The sequence below is a fragment of the Abramis brama genome, assembly GCF_963993115.1.
Source record: "Abramis brama genome assembly, chromosome: 2".
Lineage (NCBI taxonomy): Eukaryota > Metazoa > Chordata > Actinopteri > Cypriniformes > Leuciscidae > Abramis > Abramis brama.
The window spans coordinates 51,439,013-51,454,037 of record NC_139964.1 but is presented as its reverse complement, the minus strand read 5'-3'; the positions used below and the strand labels follow the sequence as shown (position 1 = coordinate 51,454,037).

The window sequence follows — 15,025 nt, the reverse complement described above, 5'->3', positions numbered from 1 at the left end:
TATATATTTTTACATTTAAATTTATTTGTTCAAAATTCACTAAAAACAATATTGTGTAATATGTTTAACTGTTTTCTATTTTAATATATTTTAAAATGTAATTTATTCCAGAGATGACAAAGCTGAATTTTCAGCATCACATTACTCCAGTCTTCAGTGTCACATGATCCTATAGAAATCATTCTAATAAGCGGATTTGGTTCTCAAGAAACATTTCTTTTTATTATCAGTGTTGGGAACAGATGTACTGCTTCATGGAAACCGTAAAAAACTAATCATTTATTGGAAATAGAAAACTTTTGTAACAATGCAAGATTTTACTGTAACTATGATCAATTTAATGTGTCCTTGCTAAATATATTAATGTCTTTAAAAAACAACAACAACAACAACAAGAAACTTGCCAACCAAAAACATTTTAACGGTAGTGTATATATTTTCAAAACCTGAGCAATCATGCCTTTGCCATATACTGAATGTTTACACAAATGTGTCATCCAGGAATCATTCACATATAGTTACAGAGGTGACAAAACCTACCTGGATTTTCCCTGTCTGCAGAACTATTTTTGCCTCTGGTGAGAGATATTCCTTATCATTGACAAAATCCTGTACACAGGAACAGATGGAATGAGTTTCGTAGTAAGGTCACATGTAAAGCGTAATTATGGATAGTCAGAGTGGTTGTTACCTTATCAGGTGGGGTAAAGAACTTGCTAGGCAGCACAGGATCTTTTGGGGAGTCCAGATGACATGAAGTGCTCTTGTTTGCGATCACAAATAATGCCACATCACACACAATGTAAAGTTTCTGTAAATGCATGAAAATAGAGTAAAACACACTGGGATTCAGAAATACAAAAACACTATGCATGATTTGTTAATGATACGGACCTCGTTTGCCTTTGGGTCGTCTGGGGCCTGTGCATCTTTTGTTTGTTTGATGTTCTCTACCATCTTCCTCAGGAATGAGTGGCTGTTATTCTCATTCTTTGTCATCAACACCTCCAGCATGAACCACAAGCACCTGATAAAATACATTTTCATCTGAATTAGTTTAAAGAGTTTTAAAACAAACATCCTGTGAGAACTTTAGTGTCTGCATCTACTCACTCAACTACTATCTACTACTCACAGAAATAAAAAGAGAAGGTTTAGTATTACAATTTGAGAGTATTAGTCAGATCATGTAGAAGGGGGAAACTACAAAAGTGTGTGAAAGTGTTTAACACTCATACTCTTTGACGTCTCTGATCTGCTCCAAATCCTGTGGCTTGGTAAGGTCTGGATCATGAGCTAGAAGATGGATCATGTATGGCACCACATATTCTGGCAGGAGAGATAACAGCTTTTCTGAAAAACAAAAATGAGAGAACAGGCAGGACATTTAGGTCTTTGTCATTCATACAATCCTGCAGAAAATACAGTTATTGCTTCAGTGTTATACCAAAAAACAGAAATGTTATCTACCATGGGCCATGGGATTCTGTTTGATGTACTCTCTGCGGACACTGATGTTCTTGAGTAGGCACTGTCGGGCATGAGCACGTCGCTCTTTCACTGGGTCTTTAGCGCACAAAGCAAACACAGCCATGTACTCCAGTGGCAACAACAACTTCACCAGAGCAACATGTAACTTCTGAGCAAAGATCTGCCGCACCTGATAGCACTCATCCTATGAAGAGAGGGGAAAGGGAAGGAAATTCTGAAAAACTGCAAAGTTGTGGTAGTATGGCTAATATGTGCTTTTGTAGCATGCCCTAATATGTCCACTTATGTTAGTCAATGTTTCATGTACCAACAGTTGTAATTTAGGCTCTCACAGACAACTGTTTTTGCTGCTGTACTTCTAAGACCTTTAAAGTCATAAAATGAATGAATGTAAAGCCAATGTTCCAATACGTGTCCAAGTAGTCTTGTGCTGAACTCACATTAATGACGAGTCCACAGAGCTGGAACTGTTCTGGAGTGATGATGTCATGGTAACAAGGCTCTTGTGCCAGTTTCATGATGGCGCTCCCCGCTGCAAGCCTCAGTCGAGACATGTCAGACTTGCTGTGTCCACAAAAACACAGGTTAGAGGCCTATTACAAGATTAGGGCAGCTTTCATAATTACAGAAAATTACTTGGGGGAGTCTTGACACCCAGTTAGTACCTGATTTTCTTCTGCTCTGTGAGGTCTCCCTCACTGACCAGCATGGCTGAGAGGAGTCTGAGAGTAGAGTTAGCAGATTTAGACTGATTATTCCTCATTCCCAGCAACCAGCGGACCAACAGCTTAATGGCTTGCACCTGGAAACACAGACAGACATGCACATGTATACACACACAAATCAACAAGATATGCTGTTTTCAACCTGATTACTCAAAGACATTTACCTTAGCCAGCACTTCAGGGGAAACCTCATCATCAGCTGTCCAGAGCCGCCCATTCTTGTTTCCCACAGACTGACAGGGAAAGAGGGTTAGTTTACCATGCAAGGCAATAAAAGGATTCCTACATGCCTAAAGCAGAATAATACATCAATATGCTCACTCTGTCATTCATCAGAAGGTCCTTCACGATAAAATTGGCTACGATTGACTTCATGGGTGACGCAAATTGATCCGGGGCCAGCATGGAGATGTGTCCAAGAGACACGAGTGGAGTGATCAGCTGTTCAGGCACATCTGCATTCAGACTGCGAGACAATGGCTGAAGAGACAGAGACAAAAAGGCATATCTGAAAAACTTGCATGCAGTAAAAACTCAATTTCTTTCATTATCGTTCACAGGATTTGACGGTCAAAAAAAGTAATGTGTTATACATTTGGTAGCATTTTAAGCAAAGACTGCATTTGTGAAAATGCAGTTATGCACATAGATTTACCTCAAATATTTGTGCTAACTGGACCTCTTTGTTGTGAAAGATGGCATGGATGCAGTTGACCGCCTGTTTGGCCTGGTGGGGGGTGCCTCGTTTTGCCTTCTGATGTAGTATGGGAATTAGAGTCCTGTACACAGATTTAGAGAACATTTAACAACACATTTTTAATTTGGTATTAACAAAATTGATGAGACTGAAGAGTTTGTATCAGTAAGTATATAATGAGTTTAAGATGTTGTTACTGGCTCCAAACAGTTGTGTGTATGCATTTGGGAGGTGTTCGTACGAGCGGATTTGTGGCAGTTCTGTCTCAATCTTTTGTCCTGTGTTTCTGAAGATCTGTATTGCTGCTTCCGCCACTTTATCGTCCTCCATCTTCAGACACTGCAGCAAAGACTCATAAGTCTCAGCTGAGTGGAAAGCAGTGGGGTGAGTAAATGACAAAACCTGAGGTAGGGAAAGCAGAACAGCAAACTTAGAACTTTTTTTGGTCTGGACAAAAAACAAGAAAGAAAAAACTGTGATGGGCAACATCGCGACAATGACGAGAAAAAACAGCTAGGCTTGAGCATTATGTCCTTTTTAGGGTTGCATCTTGCGACATCATGTCCTGTTTTTGGTTCGCTTACATGTCTTTGGTCCATGTTGTGTTCATATTTCATTCGAACCGCGCCAGAGTTCGTTTGGAAGCAGACCAAGACCCATATTTTCAGCTGTCTCGGTCTGCGCACCAAGGTTCAGATGGCAGCTTGTACACTTATTCAAATGAACCGCACTAACAGAGCAATTGCACCAGGGTTCCTTTTAATCTTACCAAACATGCCAAGTGTGAACACACCCTAAAATATTTAAGAAAATTACTGAACGAGTCAAAGACACTTGGTATTAAATTGAACAATAGCCTATGCTTTTGTAGCAATTTACTTTTATTTATATTCATTTTAAATGTGATTGTTTGTCTACATAGTACTTAAAACTTACTTAAAACTTATTTCAAAAGAGCTAGAAATCCTGTTTTCTCTTATATTGAAAACTTTAAACTAGTACATTGTAATTACGAACAGTACCTTGAGCAGCTCAAGTCCAGCGCGGATGGCAGTATCAGGAGTAACTCCCTCATCTTCATCATCAGCAGTGCCCTCAATTGACTTATTTAACAGCTTAACCAGGGCACTGTATACACACATACAAACAAATTATTGATCCAAAAAGTCTACACAATACCTGCAGTTACACTTCATCCCCACAAGATGTCTCACTGTTAAAAAGCTATTCAGACGGTTACACAACCGTTAAGGGGGGGAAACAAGCACATGGCCCATATTGCGCTTATCTCTCTCCCACTCAGTCAGTTTCTCTTTCTCTTATTCATGTTCTCCCTTTACATATGCAGGTGCACTGACAGTCCGTATCAGATACCGTTTATGAAAAGAGAATTCATTCTCTGTGACTGTGCTTCACCCTGCACAGCATTTACTTTGCATTGACTAACTAGCTGGTTATTTTGCAAGTGCTCAAATTAGTTAGTTTATTAGTTTATTTAGGCATTGTAGTCCATGTACAGTATTTTTACAATAGTTGTTATAGTAAATATAATAAAATAGAAATAAATAGTAAAATATTATTCAAGTTATATTTCTTTGTCCAAAACAATTTATGCTCAAGATCATTGACCCATCTCTCGTAAATATTTTTTTCTTAGTGTTCAGACCAAAAACTAAACGGCTACAGAACAAAACAGATTCAGCCGGATACCTGGGGTGCCAGTGTCAACAAAGCCTGTTAATCTGAAAACCCAGATGATGGTCATTAACAACTTCTCCCCCCCCAAAAAACAAAAAAATGCATTTCTCATCTCCTCATTCCCTACCTGATGGCCTCAGAGTCAATGTGAACAGGTGCAATTCTCTCCAGCAGGAATTTCACCATCTCCAGGAATGGGTTTGTGGGTTGCTTGGGGAATGTCAGCTTCCGTGTGATTTCCCTCTGAAAGGAAACTTCACTCTCAGATAACTTGTATCTTTATAATATTAAATACAACTACATAGCTTGTTAAAGTGTTGGTTGAAACATGTCTTTATCATATACATTTTATACAGCAAGCTTATAATCAGTTATAATGTGAGCTTGAAAAGTGCAGTGGTAAATGTGTTGCTATTGCCTTAAACTCACCACACACTGTTCAGCCTGTTTACATGAGCAGGTGGGGCTGATGAGCTGCTCAAGCTGAAGACGTAGTTTCTCATCTTCACCCAGAGCCTGATTAAACTTCTTCATAAAGTCCTGAGCTTTGCCTGGGTCTGGGAGATTCTCTGAGAATATATGTGAGTGAGTGAGTGAGTGAGTGAGTGAGTGAGAGAGACAAAAGCACACATTGTAAAACCTGTTGGTTTCAATAACTATTAATTTATAAATGTATATATGTGACCCTGGACCACAAAACCAGTCTTATGTGTAATTTTTTTTTAATTGAGATTTATACATCATCTGAAAGCTGAATACATAATCTTTCCATTGATGTATGGTTTCTTAGGATAGGACAATATTTGGCCGAGATACAACTATTTGAAAATCTGTAATCTGAGGGTACAGAAAAATCGAAATATTGAGAAAAATCGCCTTTAAAGTTGTCCATTTCTATTGGCGATAGTGCTGCATCCATTCACAAAAATAAATGTTTTATATATTTAAGGTGGGAAATTTACTAAATATCTTCATGGAACATGATCTTTACTTAATATCCTAATGATTTTTGGCATAAAAGAAAAATCTATAATTTTGACCCATACAATGTTTTGTTGGCTATTGCCACAAATATACCGTGCAACATAAGACTGGTTTTGTGATCCAGGGTCACATATAGTGTGTACTTACTAGCGATGTTCATAAGTTTTCCAAACATGGCTGTGGTGTTTGCTTCAGACTGCAGGAAGAGAAAAACAACAGTCATTCCTCCACAGCAGTGCACAGTGCTCCTCATGTGCATTGTACACAGTCACAAAATAAGAACAAATTTGACATGGCTGACATCTACACGCAAAAACAGCTCGATTTATATTTGATACAATACCTTGAAAAATATCAATATTCAATACCATATTTGATACCACTGGTTAATTTACTTTTGACCATAGTCGCAGTTCTTTCAACAACAATTTCTCATGCCAGATACCTCGGAGTGAGATTTTATAATAATTATAATAATATATTACAATAGTAATTCAACTACACTGTAAAATGAATATTTTATAATAAGTATATTCTTGTACTTTAACAGTAGTAAAATTATAATATTTATCACTCAATTATTCACTTGCAAGTGTTAAACCCTCAAGCTTTTATTTTAGCAGAAAACTGCAGGGAGACATATAAGTGTTTGTGACAACAGGTTTACAAATGCTTTTTATTACAAATCTGTTTGAAAGTGTGAAATGCTGTAAAAATCTTTACAAAAATTTTAGAAAATACACAAATGTGGGGGGAAAAACCGAGCACAATTGCATTCCCTAATGCCTGTTAAACTTGCAGCACTTGCAGGGATTGAGTTAGCTCCATTCACTGTGAACCACTCTGTCACAGAAAACAGATCACAAGCTGATCGTGTGAGCAAAGTGTATTCTTCACTTGGAAACACGCACGCAAGAGACTATATACTTATTTAAAGGGGTCCTATTATGCTTTTTTTTTGCAAGTTATGTTTTTGGTCTTTTTGTGCCTTTATTTGATAGGACAGTAGAGATTTTGACAGGAAAGCGTGGGGTGGAGAGAGAGGGGAAGGGGATCGGCAAAGGACCCCGAGCCGGGAATCGAACTCGGGTCGCCGGAGGCGCAGTTGTGCTATATGTCTGCGCGTTAACCATGGGGCTATTGGCGCCGACTGCTTTCACTTTTTCAACTTTAGTTAGTTTGTAATGTTGCTGTTTGAGCATAAAAAGATCTGCAAGGTTACAAAGCTCAAAGGTCCACTCCAAAGGGAGATATTTTATTTAACAGAATCCACTTTAAGAACTACAACGAACAGCTTGTTTGGACAACAACACACTTTTTCCAGATCTTATGAAGTCATGTTCCTCATTTAAATAATTCCCACCCACAGAATATGCAAAAAAGTTGGTGAGGCCTGGGGCCGGTTTCACAAAGCTATTTTAGACCGGTCTATAGTGTTAGACAAGTCTAAAATTTGCTCATAGACTAGTCTAATGCAAGTTAGACTGTTTCACAAAAATAAAGACTGACTTAATTTAGACCAAAAAAATTAGACACCTTACCCCCAGGCTAACTTAGGTCTAAGACTCTGTTACCTTGGCAACCAGCAGTAACAATCAGTTACAAACTGCCCAAAGAAAAGGGAAAATGGCTCATAATTTAAACATTTCTTCCAGTTATTACATTCCGTTACATAGTCAACGCGAGCAACGATCGACACGCTCCCTTTCATAGTCTGAGCAGTTGACGCAAGCGTCACGGGCGATGCGTGAAATGCAATACACCGCTCACGCAGCTGGGGGTAGTAGAGTCATAGTAGAGTCATAGCTCTGAACGGCTGTCTATTTCGCTTCAAACGCTCGCTTTATACGCGCGTCCTATTCGCCTTGGACGCGCGAATGGATTCAAAATGTTCAAGCGTCGAACTAGACGCGAATTTGATGCTCTATTCGCGTTTGGTGTGAATGCTGCATAATAACAGGCTGCGATGTCAAGATTGCAATGCTGAAGTGTGTGTGTGTGTGTGTGTGTGTGTGTGTGTCAGAGAGAGAGAGGCACGGGCGCGATCGAACAATGGAAACATAAAAACATACGCCGTCATTTATACTCCTCCAACAAACACATATTTTCCGCTGGGGTAAACTGCACTGAGCGGTTGAATGCGCTTACTCGATCCGCCATGTTTTTTGTTTTGAAAAGTGTCTTATTTTACCCAGAATGCATTGCAGTCCAGTCCTACTTAAGATAGTCAGAGTCTTAAGTGCTTTGTGCAACGGTCTGATTTAGATGTCTATCTGAAGTCTGACTATCTACTATATCTAAGCCATAGTCAAAGTCTATCTTTGTGAAACCGGCTCCTGGTTTAGTTGCGGTAGAGAAGATGAAGAGTGTTGTCTCTTTTTTTTCATCACGTAAAAAGTTTGTCCAAAGGCTGACGAACTTAAAGAGGGCATTTATTTATTTTTAACACTGTTCCTGAACATTATAACCTCAACCTTTGTCTGTGCGCTGCACATTTTACGGAGAACAGCAGACTTAGCAGATTATTTGCGTCCTTGGTAAATATGATCAAATATGGCTGTAAAAAATAAATCTGCATTGTTTATCATTTTGATGTATATATATTTTTTTAAATGCAAAAATCTAACCTTTTATTGAAGTAAAAGAATTGAAAGTGAAAAAATAAAAAATAAAATTAAATTATGAAATAAATGTTTTTCTCCAAAACACATTGGGAACAATTATTTGCCCCCTTTTATTAAATACTTTTTGCAACCTCCTTTTTCCAAGATAACAGCTCTGAGTCTTTTCCTATAATGCCTGATGAGTTTGGAGAACACCTGACAAAAGATCAGAGAGCATTCCTCCATACAGAATCTCTCCAGATCCATGTTGGCGCTTCTCTTCAGTTCAGCCCACTCATTTTCTATAGGGTTCAGGTCAGGGACTGGGATGGCCATTGCAGATGCTTGGTTTTGTGCTCAGTGACCCATTTTTTTCTGGCACTTTGGAGAGGTGTTCTCTTCACGGATGAATCCCGGTTTTCACTGTACAGGGCAGATGGCAGACAGCGTGTATGGCGTCGTGTGGGTCAGCTCTTCTTCGTGAGCATTTCAGCGTGCGATTAAAATCTAGCCTAGAGCGCCATCTACTGTTAAAAACTAAGCTCAGAATCGATTCGCGATGCATTCGTAAAAAATTGGAATCGAATCGTGATGCATCGATATATTGTCCCAACTCTAATGGGCATTTTATTGATGCCATTTTGAATGCACAGAGATACCATGACGAGATCCTGAGGCCCATTGTTGTGCCAATCATCCACGACCATCACCTCATGTTGCAGCATGATAATGCACGGCCCCATGTTGCAAGGATCTGTACGCAATTCCTGGAAGCTGAAAACATCCCAGTTCTTGCATGGCCAGCACACTCACCGGACATGTCACCCATTGAGCATGTTTGGGATGCTCTGGATCGGCGTATACGACAGTGTGTTCCAGGTCCTGCCAATATCCAGCAACTTCGCACAGCCATTGAAGCGGAGCGGACCAACATTCCACAGGCCACAATACACAACCTGATCAATCTATGCGAAGGAGATGTGTTGGACTGCGTGAGGCAAATGGTGGTCTCACCAGATACTGACTGGCTTTCGTGATGATGCAGCACTGGCCCAAGCATCTTTCACACAGGCCCCAGGCCATCGGGCAGTCCTTGTTGTTGATCCCTGCCCAGCGTTATGGTTTTGTGCCAGTCTGAATTAGCGCACTTAGTGCCTGTTTAAACACATGTTGTAACGCATTTTCTGTCTTAAACGCATGCAAAGCGTATCCATCGACAGAAAACACATCAGCAGTATTCTGTCTGTTTCATGCCTTGTTTTTTTTCAACAAACCATATTATAGAGCACGATCTTGAGAAACGTTTTTTAAAAGTTAAACCAGTTTTAACTTGAGTATAGTGTTTTTAAAAGTGCAAAAGACGGAAGACGCAAGCACAATGGTCAAATATTTCCTTCTAGCTCGTGTTTACAGAAAAACAATGGGAGAAAAAAAAATGCAGTGGAATGGAATAACACATTCTGTGTGAACGGCCCCGTAGTGTTTTTGTGTAACTTACTGTAGGCAGTTTGTGTAAGTCCAGCAGTTCTCGAACCAGCCCTCTCAGCATATTTTGACACTTCCACATTTCGTTCAGTGCTCTGAAAAACAAAAAGACACTCTTCTTGATATAATTGAACACATCAGTAAGATGATTGCCGTTAATAGAAGTACTGTGATATTGCCCAAAACTGTCAGATGAGAACCAGAGACTCTCTTGGCAATCTGATAAAGCTTTTGAAAAACAAGAATCAGTCGATTAAGACTCACTTGACTGCGTTAGTGTCCAGACAGGCATAAAGGTAGTACAGACACTTCATCTTCTCTTCAGTCTCCAGACTGTGAGGAACCATGTACTGTGCAAAGATCTTCTCCACCAGCAACCTAATACACAAACACACTTTAAGAATCTGAAGTTTCCATATTAGACATGCTGCACTGTTTTAATGAAAATGTTCCAATGAATCACAGGAAATCATTTGTGTGTACGTGTGTGTGGCTCCTACTTGTCATCTATGCTGTTCTGGTAGTAGATGTGTAAGAGTTTGTCTTTGATCCAGCTGATTTTCAAAGCGGTCTCCTTCCCGGCCTCATGGTGCAGACAGTACTTCTTATACAGTTGAGCCAAACCCATCATTCCTTCTTTACGCACACGCCACTGAATCAAAACATACAAATTTACTTTAAAAAACCAGAGGGCTTAAAATTGAGGGATATGTGGGGTTCGTGCTTTGCATTTATATTCTAGCAGGATTTGAATTGGGGCTCCACGAAATATCAAAACAAAACTGATACTGCAATGTGGCTGAGTGCAACTGTCAAATCAATGATTGGATTTAATTTAAATAAATATATGCAGGTTTTAAATGTGCAGCTCATGATAGAGTGTTTCTGCATCTCAGTTCAGAGTAAACGAATCAAGCCACCAAGATATAACCAAGCCACCAAAATTATTATATAATAATTAAAAATTTATTTATTAATCTATTAATTAATAGATTTTTTTTTACAGTACAATAGTTTATTTGGCTTAATATTATATAATAATAATCACAATAAAATATGAATTATTTTATAGTCATAAATGGGTCACATATAGTGGGAATGTAGCCTATGAAAGAGATTTTTCAGACAGAGTATACCCAAGTGTGAACACCCAAAGTTTTTTCCAAGTTTTTCCGAATTGTTTAGTCCTAAAAGGATGGTTGACAAAAAAAAAAAAATCTTCAGAGTAAAAAGTAATTTTTCAGCTTTTTAAAATGAATGTTCTATGCAGTATATATTATGCACTCCCTAATATAATCACCCCAATCATTCTAGAATGATTCACTCTTTCCAAATATAGCTATTTAAGTGTTCTATTCAAAGTTTGTGTATTTTTTGTCATATTGCAATGAATAGTGCAGAAAAACTAAATATTGCAACGTCAGTTTTTTCCAGTATCATGCAGCCCTAACTTGAATTGAGCACAGATCTATTTTTTGTGTACTTCAGAGTAACTCTGTATCTTTCTCACCCTCTTGTCCAACATCCTCTCTCTGACGAACCCCAACAGTTGATCATTCACCAGGTTCAGGTCTTTCTTCCCTGCATTGATGATGGTCACAATGACATCATGTCTGATTGCCTCCTCCGGGTCATGTGATCTCACCTTCAGAAATTCTGATGTGACAAATAGAACATCACAAGTTACACAAGAGTCAAGCGATGCTTAAAATGGAAAAATGATGGAAAAACAGCAAAAATCACATTTAACCTGAACACACCTGTAAGATCCTTGGCAAGATCTGGGTGGTTCATCAGACAGTGGCTGGCAAACTTCACACATTCCAGTCTCACAGGAACATGAATGTCATTGAACCTTTGAGAAAAAAAAAAAAGAAAAAAAAAGGAAATCTGAATTCAATTAACACTCAAATTATAAATAATCCAAATCAGTCTTTCAGTCCAACTTTTTTAATGGTAGCCTCACCTGCCCAGAAAACACTGCCAGAGTGGGCGATTCTGAGTGGCCAGTTCTGAGTCTTTTGCTCCAAAGAGTTTAGCCAACAGTTTCACCACAGCCAACCTCTCCTCTCCATCATTACTCTACACAAACAACAACAAACAGATTTATTCTTGAACGAAATAGGTTTGTATGCAAGCAAGTGCACAAGTATATGTGCATTTAGTCACCTTCAATTTGAACTCAAGTTGTGGCATCACAGAGACAAGGAGCAAAGGGTCAATTGCAAAGAGCTCCTGAATGAGGTCAAATACATGCTCAGACAGATCACTCACGGAGGACTTTCCCATCACCAACACCTGATTAAAGAACTACAGAGAAAGAGATTTTTAAGTTAATACAACATCTGAAATAGTATTTTGTCTTTTTACAATGGGAATTGAACACATTATAACAATGAACTGTACTAAATTAAAAGGACAAAATACAAACGGATGAATGTGTGACTCACTGAGGCAATGCAGGTTTCGATGGTCTGAACCGTTCTCTTCAGAAGAGTCTTGGCCAGGTCATATGCCTGCTTATTCAAGTTCTAAAGCACAGAAAGAGGTCGAATCACACACTATCTGGGACTGAACTTGGAAATAAGATGCAAAAAGTAATTTGCCTACTTTGTGAGCAGGGATGAGGTTGATGAGGATTGTGTCTAGTAGCTCCTGCGTCACTCCATCTCCCTCCATGATGATGGAACTCATCAGGTCCAACATGTGCATCTGCACCTTCTGATTATGGCTGTTACTGAAAGAGAAAAGTCCTGATTAAAAAGAGCCCAGTTGCGTAACAGAAGATATGATTAAACTCACTTAAAATTAAACTTACTTGATGACAGAAAAGAGGGTTTTGAAGAGCTGGATGAAGATCTCATTACAGTCCTCCAATTCAAAACAGATGTTGTAGGACTTCACCCATGCCAGGTTCTGTGCAGGTCAAAGTTAAAATTTTCAGCTATGACAATCAGACTACATGCTAAATATTAAATGAAAAACAAACTTGTAATTATTGCTGCTATGTTGCTGATAAAAAAAAAACTGAGCATGAAAATTTTATTTAAAACATCCACACACAAAAAGATATGTCAAAATGCAGAAATGAAAAGATAAATAAATGAACTCTGATTGATTGAATGAACAATCTCACCTCTAGCAAGTAAAAATATCTGTTGAACTGAGGGCTCTTAGTGTCCTCTAATCCCTTCAACTGCCGTGTAATGAAGAGAAAGATTTCCTAGATGTGGGGAAAAAAGTGAAAATTAATGACATTGGTGTGCCTGAGCTATAAAGCTAATCTCAGATGGGTGATGGGACTGTGTGCAGGATAAAAAAAGGTGCAAGTTTGTGATCAGTTTTAAAGTCATACACGTTTAGTGTGTGTCATAAGCAGGAGTTTAGTTTATCAAGAAATTCATATATGAGATGTTTTTCTTTTCAGGAGTACATTTCATACCTTGAGCTTGTCATGTGAGGTGTATGGGGCCTCCGGAGCGTAGATCCTGAAGATGTCAGCGAGACAGCAGGCCACGAGTAACCGTACATCCTTGTTGGGGTTTCGCAGGAAGAACTCAGAGGCCAAGTGAAGAGCCAGAGCCAAATACTGCTGCTTTTCCTCCTCTGAGTCTTGATCCATGTCCATATATGTCTTGACCACCAGCTATTAGACAAACAGGTGTTTAGACAGGTGTTTATAGTTTCTCTTATACACAAGTAAAATCCCAAACCATTTAATAACCATTTTGTAAAATAATTAAATACATTTTCTAAAAGGTAAATTCCTCTAAACTTTAAACACAATTCATCTTCTTTTACACATTGCATATCTTTTTAGCAAAATTTTAAACACTAAAAACCTCAAAAGGCACACTGTATGAGTTAACTTAAAGGGTAACTCTCACCAAAATGCAACCTAGTGTCTTCTTGCTAATCTTAAAACACCACTTAAGTTTGACCGTATTTTCATTTTCGGTCAAATTGCCTTTTGAATGGGAGTGCTTGAGGCACTACTATGATAGCATCAAAAATCGCTATTTTTAAAACACAAGGCGGCTCGACACAACATGAAACTTTGCTCAAAGTATCACCATGGGCTCTACACATGAACTCGAGCATTGAGAACATTGCTTGTGTACACAGAGTTTACTAAAAAGAACGATTTTGAACAACTCACTATAGCTGTGTCCGCCGGCATCGATCTCCGAATGTGAATGAACTGACTATGAATTTTAGTATTGCTTCTTATATGAGGATCCTTTTTCAAATACAAGGTCAATATTGATTTTCACTAACGACAAAACAACAAATTATCTGTGAATTTATATGGAACTAATATGGTTTCCATCTTTACTTTCCTCCCTGTTACGTTGCATTCGGAGATCGACTATTGGTTGTGCAATACATCCATTAGTCGTCTAGGTAGTCCAGAACGCGCTCCCCACTGCATCTCAAAGGGAAAGCACTGCGTTTTTCGTGACCGTGAGGAGCGCAACACCTTCGAACATGAATCTCGGGAAGCGCCTGTGATGAGGGCTATCTGAATGTGAAAGAAAGTATGCATCTTTCAGATCCACCGCTATGAACCAGTCCCTTTGCTGAATGTGCACAAGGATCTGTTTTATCGTGATCATTTTGAATGCGCGCTTAACAAGTCTTATGCCACTCGGTACCAACTGAAGATACTCTTTATCACTATGGAGGAATTTTGTCATGTGTAATGTATTAATAATGCCATCAGAATGCAACCAAAGCACAGGATAGCAATAAGATGATGGCTATAAGTAATTGTAAATCATACAAAATAAATGCCATGATCACTAGATTTTATACAGGTGTTACTATAATGATTTTGTTAATGGTGATCAGCAACCAAATATTGATAATGTGGAAGTTACTGCCTTTTGCCTTGGCATGACTTCTTACTTTTTGCTGACAATACAAAGGCAGAGTACAGTAACTTTAAAATAGTGGTCAAAAGTCAAGTTTGAGCTTAAGATTTATTTTATGTAAGTAGTCCTAATACAACGGCAAATGTCAAAATGATTTATGACTTTGACCTTTGGACAGGTTGAACTTCCGGTCTAGGGGTCAGGGATTAACCTTTGACCCTCCCACCCATCGATCATGTGGTATGACAGGTAGTTTTGCCCTATGACCTAGCTAGCCCTAAATCATGTGGATTTGACAGGTAGTTTTGACTTAACCTTTTTAGCCCTGGATCATGTAGTTTTGACAGAAGCTTTTGACTTTTAACCTTTTTAGCCCTGGATCATGTAGTTTTGAGGGGTGTTTGAAGCCGGTGTCAAGAGTTATATGGGTCTGTGTCTGGTTATATGGTGTGTCACAGGCGCCCCCGG

The 15,025-nt window shown here is 38.8% G+C and overlaps 1 protein-coding gene across 2 annotated transcripts in view; it reads right to left on the bottom strand.

Annotated features, from left to right (window-relative positions):
- The window catches only part of pds5a (PDS5 cohesin associated factor A), a 32,840-nt gene that overhangs the window by 4,299 nt on the left and 13,516 nt on the right, over window positions 1-15,025 (bottom strand). For both annotated transcript variants that reach the window (XM_084106857.1, XM_084106856.1), the window contains exons 3-29: window positions 13,126-13,329; window positions 12,820-12,906; window positions 12,502-12,599; window positions 12,294-12,420; window positions 12,134-12,214; window positions 11,853-11,993; window positions 11,650-11,765; window positions 11,444-11,538; window positions 11,194-11,339; window positions 10,184-10,335; window positions 9,948-10,061; window positions 9,697-9,778; window positions 5,743-5,791; window positions 5,041-5,180; window positions 4,739-4,854; window positions 3,936-4,041; window positions 3,155-3,315; window positions 2,872-2,995; window positions 2,538-2,696; window positions 2,381-2,449; window positions 2,157-2,293; window positions 1,932-2,055; window positions 1,471-1,675; window positions 1,239-1,353; window positions 895-1,027; window positions 692-811; window positions 541-609 (exon numbers count right to left, since the gene is read on the bottom strand). In XM_084106857.1, the coding sequence (XP_083962983.1) occupies window positions 541-609; window positions 692-811; window positions 895-1,027; window positions 1,239-1,353; window positions 1,471-1,675; window positions 1,932-2,055; window positions 2,157-2,293; window positions 2,381-2,449; window positions 2,538-2,696; window positions 2,872-2,995; window positions 3,155-3,315; window positions 3,936-4,041; window positions 4,739-4,854; window positions 5,041-5,180; window positions 5,743-5,791; window positions 9,697-9,778; window positions 9,948-10,061; window positions 10,184-10,335; window positions 11,194-11,339; window positions 11,444-11,538; window positions 11,650-11,765; window positions 11,853-11,993; window positions 12,134-12,214; window positions 12,294-12,420; window positions 12,502-12,599; window positions 12,820-12,906; window positions 13,126-13,329 (3,270 nt within the window). The remainder of the gene's footprint in view (window positions 1-540; window positions 610-691; window positions 812-894; window positions 1,028-1,238; window positions 1,354-1,470; window positions 1,676-1,931; window positions 2,056-2,156; window positions 2,294-2,380; window positions 2,450-2,537; window positions 2,697-2,871; window positions 2,996-3,154; window positions 3,316-3,935; window positions 4,042-4,738; window positions 4,855-5,040; window positions 5,181-5,742; window positions 5,792-9,696; window positions 9,779-9,947; window positions 10,062-10,183; window positions 10,336-11,193; window positions 11,340-11,443; window positions 11,539-11,649; window positions 11,766-11,852; window positions 11,994-12,133; window positions 12,215-12,293; window positions 12,421-12,501; window positions 12,600-12,819; window positions 12,907-13,125; window positions 13,330-15,025) is intronic.